Here is a 20,324-nt window from a genome sequence, read left to right on the forward strand (position 1 = left end):
GATTGCATGTATGCATAACACTGCAATGTAAGTCTAATTTTCAGGATTTATTTTAGATTGTTAATCTTACAACGTTATTCCATTTAGAAAATTTTAAAATAATAAAGATGGCAAAACAAAGACCTTCTTTTATTCACTGGATACACTTAATAGTAAAATACAATTTGAACTAAAATATTTATCAAAATATTTTCCCCCCCATTTGCCCCCCCCAGAGATGTTATTCAATGCAGCACTTATGAGAAGATACACTGCTGAGCATACTTCTAATATTGGTAGCAGGAGAGATTTTTTTTTTTAAGCACAGACAAAATGATATGCCAGGTCACCAACTCCGCAAGTTTTACAGGCTTACTTGTATCATAAAACATAACATGGTACTATACCATATTTCAGTATACCCAATTTCATAATAATTTGGAGAAACGTACACAGCCCTGTTGCAAATAAATTGGAGTACTTGGCACTTTAATCAAGTTTCTACATATACAATATATATAAAAAGAAAGTACACATACAAGTCTGCATATGAAAAAATTGCTAGGATGGAAGTGTGTTAATTCAGTGGGACTTATTTGTCGCTGATAACACCATTTGATAGAAACATATAATGTGTATCACCTGTACACATGGCATTAGATTTGCCACAGAAATTGCACTTTACGTGGAGTTTTCTTCCAAATAACTCCTCCCTCCATGTGTTGTTCAGCAACTATCTCCTCTTGAATCCTGTTTGATTGAGCTAGCTTAATTGCACATTCTGCATCCCTGGCCACAAAAAAAAAAGTAGTCATTCACTTACTCATATTTCTGATTACTTTGAAAATCATGGATTGCATCTTTGACTGCCAGAAGGCTGAAGAAAATTTTCACTGAAAACTTGAGAAGGGATTTACAACAAACACATGTCATTATACATAAACCAACTCTTTCTTGTGTCTTGCCTTTAAGACCTGGATTTTGCTAGGCACGGAAGAAATTCACACAACTGAAATGGATTATACATTTGGAAAATAGATTCTGGGACTCTACATTGTAATGAAATTTCATTGACTAAAGGAGTGGAGAAAAACTGAAATTGTCATGAGCTACCACTGAATACCAACTGCTGAAAAATACTGCAAAAAAGTAGAGGTATTCAACTCCCCTAAGCACCACCATGCACCAGAAATCTAAGGAAGTTACAAGCTAGACTGACTGCAACATTTCCGTAACTTGGAACCAGGTATCTGTTGAACAAAGCCTAAGCCTATGACACTCACGGGATTTCTCTTATTCTAATCTTCCTTGACTTGTTAAAATTAAATATTTTCAGAAGATCTAAAGATCTAAGAGCACAAGACCCCTCCAAAAGGTTTCTAAATGTGGAAAAACAAAGCACACATTCAAAAGGACCTTTTCCAAACTCCTTTTAACATGGTTCTTTGAAGAGGACACCTGTATTTTTAGTTACATACAACCACAGGCAAACCAGCCCACTCCAACAGACCTCCTCCACAACTACCTATGAACTCTCACTACAGTATTGCTCTGAAAAAAAAAGAAAAATAAATAAATCTCATCATTGCTAGGACAAACCACACAAGATCTTGTTACTGCTGGGCATCTGGTCTCAGTTCTACTCCTGCTGTCCAGCTAAGAAGGAAGCGAGGAACACGACATCTATTTGATGTAATACAAGAACAGCTGCCTCAGCAACTCTCCTCTCTACTGCATGCAAATCGTTGAATACAGGCTGCTAAGTCTGACTGCTATACAGAAAAAAAAACCAATCTGCATTGCATTTTGAGTTGTTTAAAAATAATCTGACAGTTTCTTTATGCAAAATTGTTTTCTTCAGTCTGGATAGAATCACGCTACCAGATAGTAACAACACAGATCCACAGTTTCAAACAGAAATAACCAAGTCATACAAATCTAGGAGGTTCAGGTGACTCAGACATGTTCATAAAGAACATTTCCCATGTAACTAGCAATAGGACGAGAGCAAATGGCCTCACGTTGCACCAGGGGAGATTCAGGTTGGATGTTAGGAAAAACTTCTCTGAAAGAGCAGAGAGGCACTGGAATGGGCTGCCCAGGGAGGTGGTGGAGTCACTGTCCCTGGAGGTGCTCAAGAAACATGTAGATGTTGTACTAAGGGACATCATTTAATGGGGAAATACTGGTGGTAGGTGGACGGTTGGACTGGATGATCTTGGAGGTCTTTTCCAACCTTGGTAATTCTATGATTCCTAACAAACAGCAGTATGATAAAAGGCTTTGAAGAAACTCTGAGAGCAGAGCAGTGACCCAGACACCTTCGTCATCTGTAGTAACTGTAAAGATCACAGTGAAATAATTTTGGCACAATTTAGAGTGTTTTAGAAAGAAAATAACAGAATCTTCTGCAAAAGATTTAGAACTTCCGTTTTTACAACACGAAAAAGTATTGATATTGAGAGTGTATTCGCTGAGATTTATGGATTTCCATCTGTATTGACCTGAAGGCTTCTCAACAAGTTAGTTAAAGAATTGAAATCAAACACAAAATTAAGCTCATAAGTCCATCCCAAAAAGGGAGAAGGAAACATCCGATCTCCTAGGACACCAATCATAGTCATGTACTTCCTAACTTAAAGTGAAATAATAATTTATGCATGCACAAAAGACAGCACTGAGAAAACAGCAGCTCCTTTTCCTGTGGTTAGGAACCAATCTATGCTTCAGAAACCTAAGAATTCTTCAGTTTACACTTACCGAAGTAAATCTAACATGGTCACGACAAATTTAAAACTAGGCTGACTTGAAGATTCTTACTTCAGTTACAGCAATATAAACCCAGAAAGTTTCTCAAATTTACACATACATAAAGCATACAAAGCTCCCCAAGACTAACTGCATTACTCTAACAACAAAGCGAGCGTCAGTAGCCCCAGCAAACGTTAGAGACGCAGTCCATCTCAAGTTACATGACCAGCGACAGCAGGCTGAAAAAATGACCCATTACATCTACACAACAACCCACCCTTAGGCTGAAGCTCATTAATGTTGTGTAACAGATCACAAAATAGGATACAAGATCCCATTTTTAGGAAAGAATTAAACGAACTTTTAATTGATACAATACGGAAGTTTATTTTTAAAAATGTTCAAAACAGCTGCCATGTGCCAAACGGATGACCTAATTACTTTGTTTTAACACAACAGTAATGGCACATTTAAATTAAAACACCATTATTTTCCATAAAGCTAAGCTTGAAAAAACTGTTGTGTGGAAAAAATAAGTTGAAAATGGAAGAAAAAAATGAGTGAATACATTTCTGCTAAAGGTGGCAGGCTTTGTGCTATTGACATGACTGCAAATTCAAAATGAAGCTCAGCAAGGATGCAAGTAACAAGATTAGCCTTACTGGGTGAGATCAAAGATGGGTTTAGTTCAGCCTCCTCTCCCATTATTAAGGTGGATGCTTAAGAATGGGTATAAAAATTGGGTGAGAAGTAATAACACTTTGTACCATTACAGCCTTCAATAATTAGAGGATCAGCAATTTTTGAGCAGGAGTACTGTTTTTGTATTTAACAGTCTTTAACAGAGCTTTCCATTAGGAATTCACTGATTTGCTTTTTGAACTAAAACTTCTTGCGCCAAGGAAGTTGGACAGTTGAGAGGACTGGGCACATACAACGTAACAAACCTCCCCCTGATCTCCACAGGAGTGATTTGGTGAAAGAACACGAACCTCCTTTGGGTTTTTTTTTCTTTTGCAAGAGTTAAAAAGGAAGTTTGTTCCATAACTAGCAGAATTAGTGCAGGCCTGCTTCCTGACATTCCCGCTTTCCCCACTGTGGTAAGACCCATCTTCCTAACATGGCACGGTCACAGACAACAGACCTCTCATTGCACTGCTGGATCCCAGTAATTGCCACAGCATGGGAGATGCAGGGCTAACTGGCACACACACGCACACCCCCACAGACCAATACATGGCAGTCCACAACACGCTGTGGCTGAGGTCTTTTTCTTTTTTTCCTTGTGGAAACTGCACTAACCAACAGTTTCTGGCAAAAACACAGCACTGAAGTTTGCGATACAACAGCATTATGATTGCTTTAAGCTACCCCCATGTAGCTCTTCTAGAAGAGACTTGCATAGGGATCATTTCTGATAAACAAAATTACTCAGAGCAATTTCAATAGAATAGTACATGTTTAACATTGCACATACTAGCGTGCTCGTAAGAACACCTCTTAGGTATCAAGAACTCTTATTTTTAGGGAAATCATACCTGCAGAGTCATTCTCTTCCAAAACCCAAACCTTCTTAACGTGACTGAGTCACACAAACAACAATGGCCACCAGTGACTAACATGCCAGCCCACTGCATACTGCTCACCTTCCTCTCAGAGCTGCAGTATCTCCATTCCATTCACACATGGATTATCTTATTATAAGCCACTACAGTTCCCCGAGTAAAGCTTTCACCCATGTTTGCATTTCATTATTGATATACCATTGCAAATGAGCTTTCACAACAGTGATGGCAAAACTTGAATTCGAGATGGAAAGTCCAAGGAATTGGTCATCAAAAAGACAGCACCCTGTCCACTTCTGATGGGGCCAAACTGTTCCATTTCTCCCATAGCATAAAGAGCACTACGCAAATATAAACCATGTTTAAGTATGAGCTGTAACTAAATTTATCAGCCAGAAAGTTGTTTGAGTTAGTATGGACGCAGGAGAACTGTGAAAAATTATGAAAACCGTACACCTCAAGCGATTCAGCAATAAAACAGCAAATGACATTCAGTGCAGATACATATGAAGCAAGCACATGGGGGAAAAGCCATCAAACTCAGATGAAATTGCTGGTCTTCAAGAAGACCACTACCACTCTCAAACAAGTTGCTGTCAGCACTTCCATGAAGTCATCAGTTCATTGCTCAGTCATGACAGAAATAAAAAGAAAATACCAAAACAACAACAAAAAATCCATAAGTATTGAGAACTGCTAGCAAAGGAATGAAGAACAACAACATAGAACAACATTACAAGGCCCCTCTCTGTATACACATACCCATAGCTCACCCACACCTGGGCTGCTGCAAATTGTTCTAGTCCTTTCTTTTTGGAAAGGATTTCCTGACATCAGAGTCCAGCAAATAACAAACAGGACTGCAATGAGCAAAGGCAGGAAATCACCTTTTGTGTCATGCCTAAATACTCTAGAACTTCTCAGTACAGAAAACTTGCACAAGTACAGCAAAAGGCTGCAAATTTACAGGTAAGGAAGAAAAAGCAAACAGACCATCATCTCTTAAGTGTATCAAGTAGAAACAGCTGGTAGCAGGTTGAAACACTAACCTCACACCTGTGGTGAAGAGGGAGTAATTTACCCAGCATATCACCTTTGCTTTGAAAGTCCCCGAACCAGAAGACACTGCAAGCAGTTTTCTGTGAAACCATCTCAACACACTGACCCTTTTTTTGCATCTTCCCCTACTGAACTACTGCTCACCACTGTCAGCAAGCTCAAGCCTTCAGCTTAGTCAGCACTGATGGTTTGGAGAATTTAAATTTACAGAAAAGTTTAAATAAGAATTTCACAAGAAACAGTTGAAATGGTGCTGAAAACTTTATCAGTTCTACCTTTAAGCATCTCCTTCGTCAAATAAGTGCTGTTGGTTTGTACTCAATGACCACAAACACTTATTACATTTCTTAAACTCTAATGCTTCGATAGGATGTTTACACTACAATGAACAGTGTTTTGAGTTGTGTTATTTCTAACAATCCCATCCCGTAGAATCTTTCTTTTTGAACTTGGATTTTAATGGAGGATGTTTTTCTTTTTCAACCACATATAATCAAGCATCAGTTTAAGCAGGATGTACTGATTTCCAACAGCTTCCATCACTGCAGAATTTGGTGCTGTATATATCGTTATCCATACTGCCAGTGAAATATTGCTAATCCCTTATAACAACCTAAGCCCATGTTGTTACTGTTCTCATTCACAGGAATGCATAAAGCCTGTCAGACAAAATATACGCTAGAGGACAATAACAGAAAACACTCATTGGAAGGAGGATTAGAATTGTGTGAATGCTTCACATTCCAGCAGAAAATGGTCAAGAAACGACACATGTATCAAGTTTACATAAAAGGGAAAAAAAACACTAACATGAATATACCTGTGCTTAGAGTAGCAATTCCAAGTTCTGCTACATTCAGCATGGGAATAGACTATTAAGGGCATAGCAAATACCGTCTTCTCTTTCATTAACTCAAGGTTCCTATTCCTCAAGCACACAGAGAAACCAAACCTAAGTATATCGTGGTTGAGTGAGCATCCTAAATAAAATCTGTGCTACAAAGGCATCTCCAGCTCCCACTGTGTTGAAAGACAGAGCTATGATCCCCCACCAATTCCACAAGAAAAGAGGAGAAAGGCCTCTTTTCTCTTGAGAGGTTATGAGCTGGGGATTCTGAATGGGAAGAGGCATTCTGCACAGGTTCCCTCAGAGAAATGCGAATACAGCACAGACATCCTAGAGAAGGGCAAAATTTACAATGGTTTCCTGTTCTCCCAATTGCCCTATTGAGTAGCTTACCATTTACTTTTAGACTTTTACGCTGGATACCACATCTTACATCTTCATACGCATTGCATCACTCAGGAACAAGGAAGCAAGACATGTTTTGGATTTCTAGTCTCCAAACTGAAGAAACATCTAGTGCTCACCACTGAGTGCTTTGCTGGGGATCCAGTTTTCCATCACTCTCCAGACAGTTCTCAACAACTGAATTTTACCAGGAGTGTATCTAATACATCTACACAGTTGTTGAGGATGGAGAGATGAATTAGTGACCAAGGGTGAGACAACCACATTGTAAGACAATCCTATAGAAAGTTAACGTTACTTCATGCCATTTCTTCTGATTCTTAGGCTCTGAAAAAGATGGCATGATCTCCAGACGATTAATGGAAGAAATATTACGACCATCTGTGTCTTCCTACACAGGAAATTTGTTCTTATCACAACTACATGGTCTTAGGGAATTCTTTCCTTAAATATACTTCAAAGGAAATCATGCATCATGAAGGAATTCACTGGTCCACTTCAAACATCTGATGCATTCCTATGTTGACATGGATGACTACCATAAATATGACCTCCAAGAAAGGAGGGAAACACACAGGCACAACAACAAAAGCCTTTGTCACAGTTGTTTTTTTTTTTTTTTTAGAAAATAAAATAGTTGCACTCCAAGCACAATGAGCACATAACACACTTGATTATTTTCCTGCCCACCTTCATATAATTATCTTCAAATGCCATAACAGATCAGAATTTAATGGCAACTATACTCAAATACTTCAAAAACCCAACTTCAGCAAGAGGGCATGTTATTTTAATCAGGCATAAGAACATAACATGCTGGTTGATAGCCGGCATTTTCATTCATGTATTTACTGGAGTTTGTACAGTCTAACTTAATTGTTTGTATGAGACATGTATTTCTATGAGACATTTTTTAGTATTTAATGATTTGTGATCAGAATTATATGCATTTCGATAGTGCAAACAATTAAGATTCTCACATGCTATACATCCTTTCATTCCACTATAAAAGAAATAAATCACTACAAAATGGACTAGAAAACCAGGAAGTCCATGTTATGCACTATTCCTGCTTGCTGGAGTGGTTAACACTGCATTCTATAATCCTTTTAATTCTTTTAACCTTGCTCATTATATTGTTCATTCATTTTGTTACAAAATACTTAGTAAGAAACACACAGGAAACTGAATAGAAATTCAATAAAACAATTGAAAAATTTTAACTGGATGCAGGATTCAGACAATTGAAACATCACAGAAAAGAAATACCAAAGACTATTAGCATAAAAGAGTAACTCAGATGCTAAGAACAATGACATTTTTCTAAGCCCAACCAATCCTCAATAAGAGTTTACTATGCAGTTGACCTCAAATCCAGGCCTAAACTGCCATCTAGAGATGACAGAAAACTGATCTGAATTATGAAAAAAGCAAGCCTTGATACAGGACAAGTCAACCCCCTCTATCAGCAAGAAGCTCTCTGAAACTCTGCATAGATGCAAAGATTACTACCTGCATTTCACATGAGAACACAGCCTACCAGAACTATTTCAAGCTCCATATTTAAATGAACATCTTGACTTGCTAAGATGCGAAATCCTTGATTCCCTGTGCGCAGTGAGAAATGCAGACAGACACTGGAGCTTTGCATTCTTTCTGTAGTCAATGGAGAGGATCTGCTTTCTGGGAATAAATTAAGCTACACAAGGAAAATACTGTTGCTTCTAAAAGCAGAACAAAAAAAAACAAAACAGAAAAGCCCAAACCCAGCCCAGCACTAGTCTGCACTAATTACTGACCAGACTCACCTGACAACACAAACCACCCACAATCTGCTAAGGCTCAGCACTGCAATAATTGAACAACAACTCAGCTGAGGGTGGTCTGTGCCCTTCTCCATCCACCATTGTTAACTCCCTCACTCCCAGGCAGCCTTAACCTGCTTCAAGGAAGTGTCAGCCTCCAACAAGTTGCACTACACACTGAGGCTGCAAATAAAGTTATCTCTAGAGGTGCTGCACTCAACTGTCCCAAGGCTCCAAGGAGGGCAGTACCCCACACCCTACTGCACCCACCCCTTTCCAACAGCCAGGAGACATGCTGATGCCCTCACCTGCACTGAGAGGCACAGGAGAAGGCATCCCACTGCCAGCTCTTTCCCTTCTCTACTGCCAGGAAGAGTGGCCATACAGAGAGGAGTGCCACCATCTGGGACACAGCACAGCAGAGGGACACATAGTGAACAGCAGAAACAGCCCCAGGCTGCATCTTGTGAGGGGCCACTGGGTACTGCAGGGGGGTCACTTCACTGCCAGATGTTGTGCCTGCATCAAGTAGAGCCCTGAACACTTCAAGGACACAGCTAACGTACTTTGCCTCATATTGGCATTCATTCCATGAGACCAGAATACAGCAAAATAAAGCACTAAACTCTGAAACACATATACCATGGGCCTCAGGTCATCAAGACCGAGGGTTCCAGTCCGTAGATCCGCTCCCATTAGAGTACACTGCTTGCTCATATAGGCAAAGCCAACAATGAAAGAAAACATGGATCCTCCCTTTATTTATTTGGAGGGGGGGAACCATTACTGAGGACTGATGACGGCTGACCCATCATAAAATTCCAGGCCATTCCTTGCATGAAAAAACTAAAAGTTTTATTTACGTGTTACAGTAGCAACCCACAGCAGAGGCAGAACCAAGCCACAGAAGTGATGACTTTCAGTTTTTCAGTTTCAAAGTTTTTAAAAGCAACATCAAAGACCAGATTAAAAGGGTAAGTTAAGTGAGGTCAAGGAAGTTACATCTCTTAGAAATGCAAACATTTCATTTTGATTTAGACATAATTTGAAGGAGACTGATACAGCTTTTACTGAGATGATCTCAATGTGAAGAAAAAACATTTGCGAAGAGCTTGTTATAGTCAGGCTTCGTATACGCACTGTAAATAAACAGAGCTTGGTAAAGCTCTAAGCCACAAAACTGTGGAAACACAAGCCTCAGGAAACATTTATGACCAGAAACCCTTCAAGAAACACAGCTGCAAACATTTGAAGTACTCATTCCAGTGATCAGAAGTACTGCTCTCCTGGATACCACCATTTCTCGGAGCTGCACTGGAGGCAGAGAGAGGAGATACTAAGCAACCAGTACAAAAACATTTAGTAGCACATAATTTTACATCTGAACTGGGGGTCACGTACGCTTCTAAGTTTTCAAGTCTGGATCCCAGCCCTAGATCAGAACAAGACCTAAGCATGTAGCCTTTCCTTCACCTCCTCCAAGAAAACTCAGGAGCACAATCTGGAAACAGCATCAGGCATGCCCCAGCCAGGCCTGCAAAGCCAGGTGCCCACAGCACCAGTTACATCAAGTGCCCTTGTCCTGAAGGAGAGAAGGAGCTACAGCTCACCTGGCAATAGCCACATGCATAGCACTGAGGGTTTCGGGACTAGACAGCTCAAACCAAATGGCAATACCCACAAGTGGAAGCCATACAGATTTGAGAACCGAAAAAGACGACCGTCCTCAAAGTGAGCTTGTCTCCTTCTGCAGCAGAAAGACTGTTGTTGTATATTTTCTTATTTTGTAAAAAAAAAATTAGACCATATCCAGCACATTTATTTAACAAGGAGTCTAAAAAACTTTCAAAAGAAAAGAGAATAAACATGATAATTTTTCAAAATTAAAAATAAAACTGATTGTCTTCTTTTCTGATGACCTTTCCAAGGTGTCTGGGCATCTAAGGGAAGAACTTCATAGCCCAGTTCAAGAAATCTTGCCCAGATCCAGCTCCCAAACCCTCACTTCGTGCCCACCCACAGAAAACACACACACACACACACACACACACACAACATCCTGAGATAACAAAGATTAATCTTCTCTCTCTTAATCCACAAGGATAGAGCACATGAATTCTGCATGAGAGCAGATTCTCCCTATATTAAATTCATTTTAAACATAACCCTGCTAGGTTCACTTCCTCATCCATTTGCACTATGAGCCTTCCTTACACCTCTGCAGCAAGTTCACATTTCAGTATTCCTGTAACAATCAGCTCTCCTTCCTACCACATAGCGATCAGAAGGACTGATGCGATGGAAAAGGTGTTACAAAAGAGGTGGAAGGACCAGCACAATAGCAAGGCGCTACAAGGGAAGGGAAATAGAGCGTTCAACCATATCAGAAGATTCTGCGTTCACAGGGAAATGTTCCCACCAAGGAGAGATCTCCAGAAAGAGATCCTTCCTCAGTGGTAGTTAACCCTTAAATGAGACCTAAGAGGGGTGGAGCCAGGCTTCTGGTCACTCAATGAATTGCCTTCACCTGTGCTCCCAGGGCTGACTGGATCTTTCCTCCAAGTGCTCAATCAGTTGTTCAGGCCGTGACTCAGCAGTTCCCATACATAGTACCATTTGTTAATTTGCATCATGATGTTAGCAAAAGTTAGAATTCCCCCACACAATTCTATTTTTATTTTTATTTTTAACTATCCAGTTTACACTGAGAACACATTCTATAGTAATGCTCCCAACAAAATATATTACACACTTTAGGAGATGTTTACTATTAAAACAAGGTGGCCCCATTAAATCATTTTTGGAGATATCAGATCCTGTGTACAACGAGCAATTTCTTTCTTGACTTCCCAAGATGCAAATAAGTTCTCTGTAATCATTACGAACAAGCAAAAGAGCCTGTTTTGTAGGAAGCAATATTAACTAATACAAATTCAGAAGCAAGTAACTAAGTAGGAGACAAAGGCTTTCAACAGGATAAGCAAGCATTTAAGAGAAAGAATTTCCAGCTTACATCTTCCAGTCAGTGGTTATAACTTGTCCAAGGTAACATTTAACCTACAGTTCAATTTCCATAAATAATGTTAAACCCACATTCTGGGCTTCATTTGCCTTACAGCCACGTTAGAAAGCTAATTAACATCTCTACAATGTTCTGGTAGCACAACAAGTACTAACAAAGCATAATGTCTCCAGACCTGGTGGTATCTTGTAATTGCTCTTACACAGATCATAACTTCTGATAACGATGACTGTAAGACAATCTGTAATAAACATTTCCACGTGCTTCTAACTTTCCAAAGTGTTCATTGCTATGGTTGAGTTTTTGCCACCTTTGTCTTTACCCAAAGGTAGATGTTCTGAACATTTCCAAAAGATTTTTGAAGATCTCAAGTCATTTTCCCAGCATAAAGCAACTCTGAATACTTTCAAGGCTGAACTTTATGATTTCAAATCAGGATTATGTGGTTCATCACAAGCAAGATCACACCAAGTTTGAAAAAAGTTAAGATAAAACTTGACAGCGTAAAACTGAAATGTTAAGCACAGCGTGGAAAAAGCCTACTTGCCTAAGACTGGATATGAGAGGCACTCTCCTACAGGTAGCAAACAGGAGCACAGAAGTTCACCTTCTGAGGAGAGACTACAGTATTTGAAAGACAACATGAGCATGGTCAACACAACTAGCAGTTCAACTTACAGCTAAAATTTATGAAAAGGACTTTGAAAAGTGCACTCTTCTCCTCCATCCAGAGGCTGCCCTCTGATCTGCACAAAACATTTCAAATTTGCTCAGTTGTTGTTCCCTTAGGAAAATGTACCGCAGTTGCCACTGCATGCAGCCAGGCTGCTGCTGGCCTGGGACAGGAGTCAGCTGAGGGAGGAGCAGCCCCAGGTGTAACAAACAGCCCAGTGAGTACCACCACCACAGGAGGCAGTGAAAGGCTAACAAAGCCTGCAAGACTGTGCCTCTCCACTTCGATCCCTGCTTCTGCAGGTTATGGGCAAGCTTATTACCACAGGTGCAGCATAGCAGAAACACATGGTGCTTGCTGCAGCCTGGGGTTACACCTGAGCTCATAACTCTTGTGATCAGAGCTGGCTCTCAGCACTCTGGTTCTGGAAGCATGATGCAGATGAATGGAAGTTGGCCCTGGAAAGAGGCAGTACAGGCCTGGGGGTTTATTAGCTCAGGCTTTGCACCATGCAAAAGAATATAAGCTGGCCCTAGAGGCCAAATAGCTTATTAAAGCAATACTGAGCCTGAGCTAATAAATGCTGACAGGTCCGAACTGACTCCGCATGAAGTCAGCTCAGGTGCACCTGCATCTGTGGCACAATTAATCCACAACTGGAGTAGTCTGCTCTAAAACTGATAGTTCTCTACCTGACCTCAAAAATCACTTATCCCTATAGGAAACAAAGGAGTTAACAGTTGTTCAGTTACAGGGTTTCCGTTCTTCTGAAAGAACTACTGGGAGGCTCAAGAAAAAGAGATATCTGGCCTTACAGCTCTGACACTCATCTTCCACAGCTCAATCAAGTCAATGCTATCTCATAGTTTTGAGAAGTTACAAATCAGACGGTTTCATGACATTGCCAGAAAGGTACAAATAGGAAAATACAAGCTAAGTGTGTGATACTGCTGCTGGGACGCATCAGAGCAGGCAGCAGAAATATTTAACACAAAGAAGGGCCCAACATAAGAGACACAACATGAGAAAGATCCCACAAAAAAAACCTTTCACCCTTTCTTTGAACTCCCTCTGCTAATCCATTCCTCCAGTAACTGTGTGAATGGACCAAGTAATTCACAGATTGAAATTAGATTCTGCAGAGCTATCCCATAACAACCCAACTGCCTGGCTTAGTCCTTACTGAAGGACCTAAGAATTGAAATGAATTAAAAAAAAAGACGACAAAAAGAATAGCTGAACAATCATGGGGGAAGTTGAAAAGATGGAATGTAAGCAAGAAAAGGCAAAGAAAACTACTTCATTTATTAAGCAAAGCTTCAAAGTTATCTGCACAGAAGTTATCTGCAAAGGAAAGTTACTGGAAGACAGAAAGAGTGAATCAAATCCACAAAAAGGAACATTTTTTGCTCCACATAATGAAGGTTGGATTGGTTGACAACAGCCCTGAAATTCTGAAAAGTCAGAAATTAAACTGCAATCTCATGAAATTACGCTTTTCCCACTTTGGTCTGTCACTGAACCAAGGCACGCGTTCAGTAGGCTCTGTGCTCAGCCCCAAAGCCACACCGTGAAAAACGTAGGCTGCAGGAAACCATGCCGCTACTTTCACACGCGGTAAGCAAAAGAACCGAGGCAGCTCACCTAACCCCACCAGCATTTACCGTAAGGTGAAAACGTTCGTTTAGACGACCGCCCTGAACTCACGTCTAAGTAGGTCGGGGAAACGGAGCAGCTCTGTCCCTAACAGCCACCGCAAGGACGCCGCCAGCAGCAGCTCCGGCAGCTCACAGGTACTTGACCTCCCCGAGGATTGCAGATGCCGCTGCTCCCTGCTGTGCGAAACCCCACCCGGGGACAAAAGCCCCTGCAAGAGCCCGCATCCCGACCACCGCTTCCCGCAGCTCTCCGTGGGGCAGAGGCCCGTGCTGCGGGGCCGAGGCAGCGCTACCACAGCCGCGCACGGGGGCTTCCCGACCAAGGATGCCATTCCCTCTTCTCTAAGCTCAGGGCACGCAGCTCCGCGTTGGCCACGCGCCGCCCGCCTCCCTTAGGAGGAACTCCCCCCGTTCCGCACCCGACCGGGTCGCGCAGCCCCGGCCCCCCACGCTACTCACGTTTGATGCACCTCTGCGAGCCCGTGGCCTTGCTCCAGCCGTGGCAACACTGCCCCCCGCAGACGTTGACCCTGCGGGAAAAGCAGAGAGGGGCGAGGGTCCGGAGAGGCCCCTCGGCCGCCGGCCCCTCCACGGCCGGGGCGGGAGACAAAAGGGCGGGAAGAACGGAAAGCCGCGAGGAGCTGGGGCGGCCGGGGGTCGGCTGCCTGCAGGGTGAGCGCGGGGCACCCCCTCGCCCGCTCGACGCCTCAGGTGCCCGAGGAGGGCTGAGGGGAGCGGGCAGGTAACGGTAACGGCGCGGGGCTCGCAGCATCTTACCCCGGCAGCGGCGGCAGCGGGTGCTTCTGGCGGGGCGGCGTGCCGCTGCTGTTGCCGTGGGGTCCCGGCGGAGGCTTGGGCCGCGGGCCGAAGCGGGCCGGCTTGGCGAAGGAGGCGGCGGAGTTGGGGTGGCTCTGCCCGACGGGGCCCAGGCGGAGCTGCACTCCCGCGCCGCCCGCTTTGCTCGTCCGCCGCGTGCGCTCCGCGGTGCCGTAGCGCGCGTTGAGCTGCACGTTAAAGGTGCGCTGCTGCTGCTGCTGCTGCCCCGCGAGGAGTGCCGGGCGCTGCTGCCGGCTGCCGGCCGAGCCCGCCTGGCCGGGGTGCAGCACGTAGGTGATTCTCCGCAGCCTGCCCTTCTCGGCGGCGGCGAGCGCCGGGGAGAGCAGCGCCCAGGCGCACAGGAGGAAGCCCCATCCGATCCGAGCCATCTCTGCGGCCGGAGCCCCCGCCAGCTTCGAGACCCCCGGCGCCCGGGGGGGAGGCGCGCGCGGCGGGGCTCGGGGCCGTCCTCCTCCCGCCGCCCCCAGCCCGCGGCGGGGCCGGGAAGGGAGAGCGCCCCGGGCTGCCCCCGCCCGCCCCGAGCCGCCCGCGGAGTTCAGCGCCCCGCGGAGCGGGAGCACATCGCTGGGGAACGGCGGCGGTGCGAGCGGCGGGCCGGGCAGGGAGGAAGAGGAGGAGGAGCGGGGTGCGAGCTGGGGGTGGTAACAACGCGGAGCAGATGCGAGCGGCGCCGGGCTCCGCGCGGTCTGCGAGCCGGGCCGGGCTGAAAAAACGCCTTTAAGAGTTGAGCGGCGAGCGAGCGCGTGCGGGGGGAGGGAGGGGACGAAGAACGGGGGGAGGGAAGGGGAGCGGCGGCCCCGGTGCCGGCCCTGCGTTGGCCCCACCGTGACGTCAGGGGGCGCGGGGCCGGCGCCAGGTAGCGGCGCGGGGGGCGCCGCCGGTGCGGGCGCTGCGCAGATGGCGTAAGGGACGCGCGCGGGGCAGCGCACCTGGTGCGTTCGTGCGCGGGGCAGTGAGCGACGGCAGCGCGGCCCCGAGGTCAGGGCCCGTCGGGGGCGGGCAGTGGTGTCGGGGTGCCGCGGCTGGGCACCCCGAGGTGCTCTGTTGCTGCGCAGGTGGGAGCGCAAAGAAAGCACCGAGACGTGTAAGAAGCGAGCGCGCGCCTCTGCCCGCGAGGTCGGAGCCGGGAGCTCGAGGCCACTCAGCAGAGAGCCCCGCAGCATCTTGGGCACCGTACTCTGTTGCTGTTGTTGTAAAGCACTGCGTATTTCCTAAAGAACAAAATACAAACCCGAAGCGTACCCCAGGAATTAACGTGTAAGCAAAACTGCCCATGTTTATCTACAGCGTATCTTAACTGATGCCACCTTCTAGAGTTGTAAATAAAAAGTTTGCAGAATACTGGGAAGATTCCATCTTTTAAAATACTCAGAATCTAATGTGTTTGAGTTCTTTCCAAAAAAACCTCCCGGAGAATCAAACAGCTTGTGAATGCAGCAGCTTGGATTGCAGGTCTTCCTCCGCAGGTCCTCCTCTGCTACTTTCCAGAGCTTTAAGGACACTGACCCTGCCTCCAAACCCATGAGATTTTCCTCTTTAACGCTATTGGCACAGCCGGCACCGGGAGCAGGAGGGTTTCGCATTGACAGGATTCCAGGCAAAAGCCGGAGTTAAGAGCACAGCGGTCCCTTCCTCCTTAGTTCTCATCTATTTAAAACTGCTCTAAAATAGATGTTTTAAATAGATGAGAGCTGGGAGCGTTCTCTAGCCACTGCATAAGGGAGCCACATTGACAACAAAGGCTCCTGCCTCAGTGCCCTGAGCTCAAACCAGTGTTTGAGGAGAAAATGGCACCGGGGGCTCAAAAATCCACACGGGGCTACACTAGAGCCTACACTCCAGAGGTTTGGAAGGAAACTGAAATAAAGCTTAAAAGCAGATCCACCTTGAAAATAACTCAGAATTAACTGTTGAGACTGTTGCCTCCTTCCTCAGCGAATGTGTATGTCTGTGGTGTTTTCTTTAACATTCTGATCAGTTGAACTGTTCACTCTTCCAAAGGATAATTACTGCCAATCCTAAGCACGCTAAATATTTTTACAGTGTTCAGGGAACAAAAAATACCTTGAAACCAGAGAAGTGGTGAGAAGACTGAGTAAGCAGCGTGACACTGATGTGGCACTCGGGATTGTTGCTCTGCACAAGGCCGCTGTCCTTCAGAAGTTTTCCGGCATGAGATCACAACTACTTGTGTGGCTGGGTTTGTTGTACAGAGGGCAAAAGCTGCATCATTCCACAGCAGGAGCCGGTTGCTTTTAAGAAATGTGGGTTTTAAGTCATGTCAAACAGAGGGCGAGGGCGGTGTGTCACCGGCTACTGTACAACAAATGGCGAGGGACTGCAAGAGAAATAGATCCACAAAGGTGAATGCCTTGCAAAAGATGATCTAGGTTCAGAAACATTATTCAAAAATTGTTAAGTATTAGCTGAGATTAATTGGTTGAGGTCAAGCCTTCCTCACAAATTTACATAGCAGATCAAACTTGGTCTTTTTTTTTCCCTCTTATAAGGACATCCACACATTTCTTGTCTGTTTGTCTGGTTTTGGTCACTCTTTTTTTTACTTTGTTTCCTTCCCAACTCTGGAAAGTTCAGGCGTTAGGGACCTGGTTTGGCTTCATTAACAAGTTGGGCTGACCACAGAAGTTTTAACAGCTAAAAAGGGAACCTCGGTGAACTGCTGCTGCATTCTAAAGCTCAGCTCAAAATTGTTTAGCATATGGAAGTGCCTGTTTCCAAAGTCCAAGAAGCACATCTAGCCAGCACCAAACAGCTGGGTGCTGGCCTTTCAGAAACAAGCCAAGCAGCTACTACAGCTCCTGAGGGGCCTTGAGCAAACAATATCACTGCTGGAGAGAAAACTCCTCGGGCTGCCTCCCACCTCCCAAAGAAAAGGCATCAACTGGACGTGCTGTTAGATGCAGGCGTTAGCATCCCACACCACCTGCCAGTTACACCACTTCTGTTCCTTTCCCCTTCAGATTGTGACTGAAGGGTGAACACAATGTAGAGAAGGGTCCTCAGTCTGTACAGCTCGCACCAGAGAGGCTGTGCTCTGCGTGCTCTGTGGTGAGCGTCTGGCTGAGGTGGGCCAAGCCAGGCAGAACACCATGAGCAGGAGACGTGCTGCCTGACAAGATGGCAGTATTGTTTCAAGGGTTAAAGACTTAAAGAACAAGGGAGAGACTTAATGAACAAGTTTGAGGATGACAGTATCTGCAATAAGAACCAAACTAACACTACTCAAACCAAAATGAGAGAGCTAGGCCTCCGTATACATTTCTGTTTGATTCTCATGACTTTGGGGCCTGCCTCATGAGGTGAGTGCAGAAGGACAGTTGTTTCTGAACAAAGCTGGCAGCACTCAGGCCTCCACAATTCCTTCTCAGCAAATGAAGAGGACGGGACTGTGGCCTGGTATCTCACAGAGTATAGGCCCAGGACCCTGGTTTCTCAGGCCCTTAGCAGGAGGTTGCAGGGTATAAGCATACTATGTTGAGGGTGAAGTGACCTGAGCACGGCTGATCACCAACTTACATATGCAGCAGTGCCACAGTGTCTTCCTGCGACCTGCTGTCCAGGTTAGCCAGGCAGCAAGCTGAATGATCAGCAGTCCCCAGTGTGTTGCACTCCAAGGCCAGCAAGAGGTCCTGGTCCTTGTCTACACCCACTGGGCAGGAGGCCTGCAAGGAAAGCAGAGTTGGGAGCTCAAGATACATGTGAGAGTTTGACTTGAATGCTCTGTCCAGCCCTAGTTATGGCTACAGAAGAGCATTTTTACAGTAGTAAAGCTCCACGAGCTTCAATATTACCCTAAACTTCTGGGAAAAAAGCAGACTCTACAATTTCTTGTAAACCAAAAATCAGCTGGCAACCGGTTTCTGGCATGTTCAAGTATCTGCAAAAAAGCCCCTGTGTTTTGTAGGTTAAATTGTACCTTTAGCCACAGCTTCCTAAATGTATACGTTACTCTAATCAAGAAGGTATTTCTTTTGAATGAAAGAGAACAGCTTAACCTCACTGTCATCAGAGTAGGGAAAAGAATTATTTTATTATATTATTATTTTATTATATCTTATATATATATTATATTTTTATTATTTTATTATATCACTAAAGCACACATGACTCTAAATACATAGATTAAGTAGATTTGCAGAGAAAGACCATGCTGATGGTAATATAACTTCTATGAAGTATTTTCTGTACAGAACTGTACTTTTCAGCCTTCAGTCAGAGACTGTAATTACTCCATGGTCAGCAGTTCTTGAGTGCTACCACCTTATAATTATCATCATTAATGTTTCACAAAAAGACAAGTCCATCTTGCTCTATTCATGTAGGTGCTTAGATTCACTTCCAAGCAACTCAGATGGTCAGACTCGGTGTGGACTAATGTGCGAGGCCTCGGAAAGAAGTGGCTTGGCTTCGCCGAAGCCATTCACTGCTGGTGGCCCTCCTCTGTGACTTGTGATTCTGTATTGATAAACCCTTGTGCGTCTCAGGGCAACTCACATTACATGACCTTGAGTAAACACTCTTATGCTTCCCCCTTCATCAATGTGCATCTTTGTAGTGCCTTCCCCATCTCCTCCTCAGAAAGAAGTCTTCCTCTCCCCACTGCGATCATGGTTCTGTTGCATTAGACACTGTACAAACATGCCAACAGATGAATGATACCAGCTTTCCCAACTGGGAATCACAAGCGCCTGAAGCAGACCAGCTTTTCAGAGATGAACGAGCTTTTATGATGAGACTTACAGCATGCTCTGTATATTAATCCACATCTTGGAACAACATGGGTTCTGTGTGGCATTCAGTGTCTGAAGTGGTCAGATTAACACACAGATAGTCCAGTCTGGATGGGAAAAGGAGACAGACTAACGATAGTGAAGGTACTGAGCATCTTTCCTCTTGGACTACTTCCAAAAGAGATTGGCATAAGGACTTTTTTTTTTTTTTTTTTTTTTTGGCATTAAGTCACAATGAAATTTGGATTCATTTTGGCAAAAATCTAATGCCAGTCTGTCACTATTGGCCACTGCCATATACAACAAAATGCTGAAGGCAAGTCGGATTTGGCTCATTTTCAAGTTGCTGACATAACTGTCATACTAAAATTAGCTGCACAGATTTGCATAGTCTTGAATTCCATTTTCCTGAACTAGCAGAAATTTCTACTGGGATATTTGGCAGTTTCACAGTTACCCTCACATACATCAAATAACTGACTCAGAAATACAAGATTTTTTTCAAGATATGAAAATCTCCATACTATGCTGTTACAATTATTCTCCCCCTCAAGGAAATAAATGTCTTGTCTACAAAACAATTAAAATATCCATTGAACTTTTAAAATGTACTACTCCTCATCATTAATGTTTCACAAACATTAAAAAATAAAAAGCATAAAAAAATTGCTTGTTTCTTTGTGCAATGCAATAAACTACAGAGGAAATTAGGTGGAAAGGAGCATAAACAGAAAAAATACATTTAACTATTTCACTTTACCTCAGGAGAAGACGTGTTTAAACTAACACATTCTTCACAAAAGCAAAGTAAATATTACAACTAATATTTGAAAACTCTCGCAGCATGGCTATGTCATATGCCAAGAACACTAACCTCTACAAAAATAAACTTCAGCAGTGGATCCTGGTTTTTCACTGTTGCACTATATGCTGTTCAGATGTATGAAAGCTGAAGGAAAAAGCTTCATATTG

The 20,324-nt window shown here is 44.0% G+C and overlaps 1 protein-coding gene across 4 annotated transcripts in view; it reads right to left on the reverse strand.

Moving 5' to 3' along the window:
• LTBP1 (latent transforming growth factor beta binding protein 1) overlaps positions 1-15,904 on the reverse strand; it is a 191,753-nt gene extending 175,849 nt beyond the window's left edge. For 2 of the 4 annotated variants that reach the window (XM_021390336.1, XM_021390335.1), the window contains exons 1-2: positions 14,542-15,903; positions 14,224-14,294 (exon numbers count right to left, since the gene is read on the reverse strand). In XM_021390336.1, coding sequence (XP_021246011.1) covers positions 14,224-14,294; positions 14,542-15,764 — 1,294 coding nt within the window. In that variant the 5' untranslated portion in view covers positions 15,765-15,903. Of the gene's footprint in view, positions 1-14,223; positions 14,295-14,541 lie in introns of all 4 variants that reach the window. The other 2 variants (XM_021390337.1, XM_021390339.1) reach the window with 2 other exon arrangements.

Source organism: Numida meleagris, chromosome 3, assembly GCF_002078875.1.
Source record: "Numida meleagris isolate 19003 breed g44 Domestic line chromosome 3, NumMel1.0, whole genome shotgun sequence".
Classification (NCBI taxonomy): Eukaryota; Metazoa; Chordata; class Aves; order Galliformes; family Numididae; genus Numida; species Numida meleagris.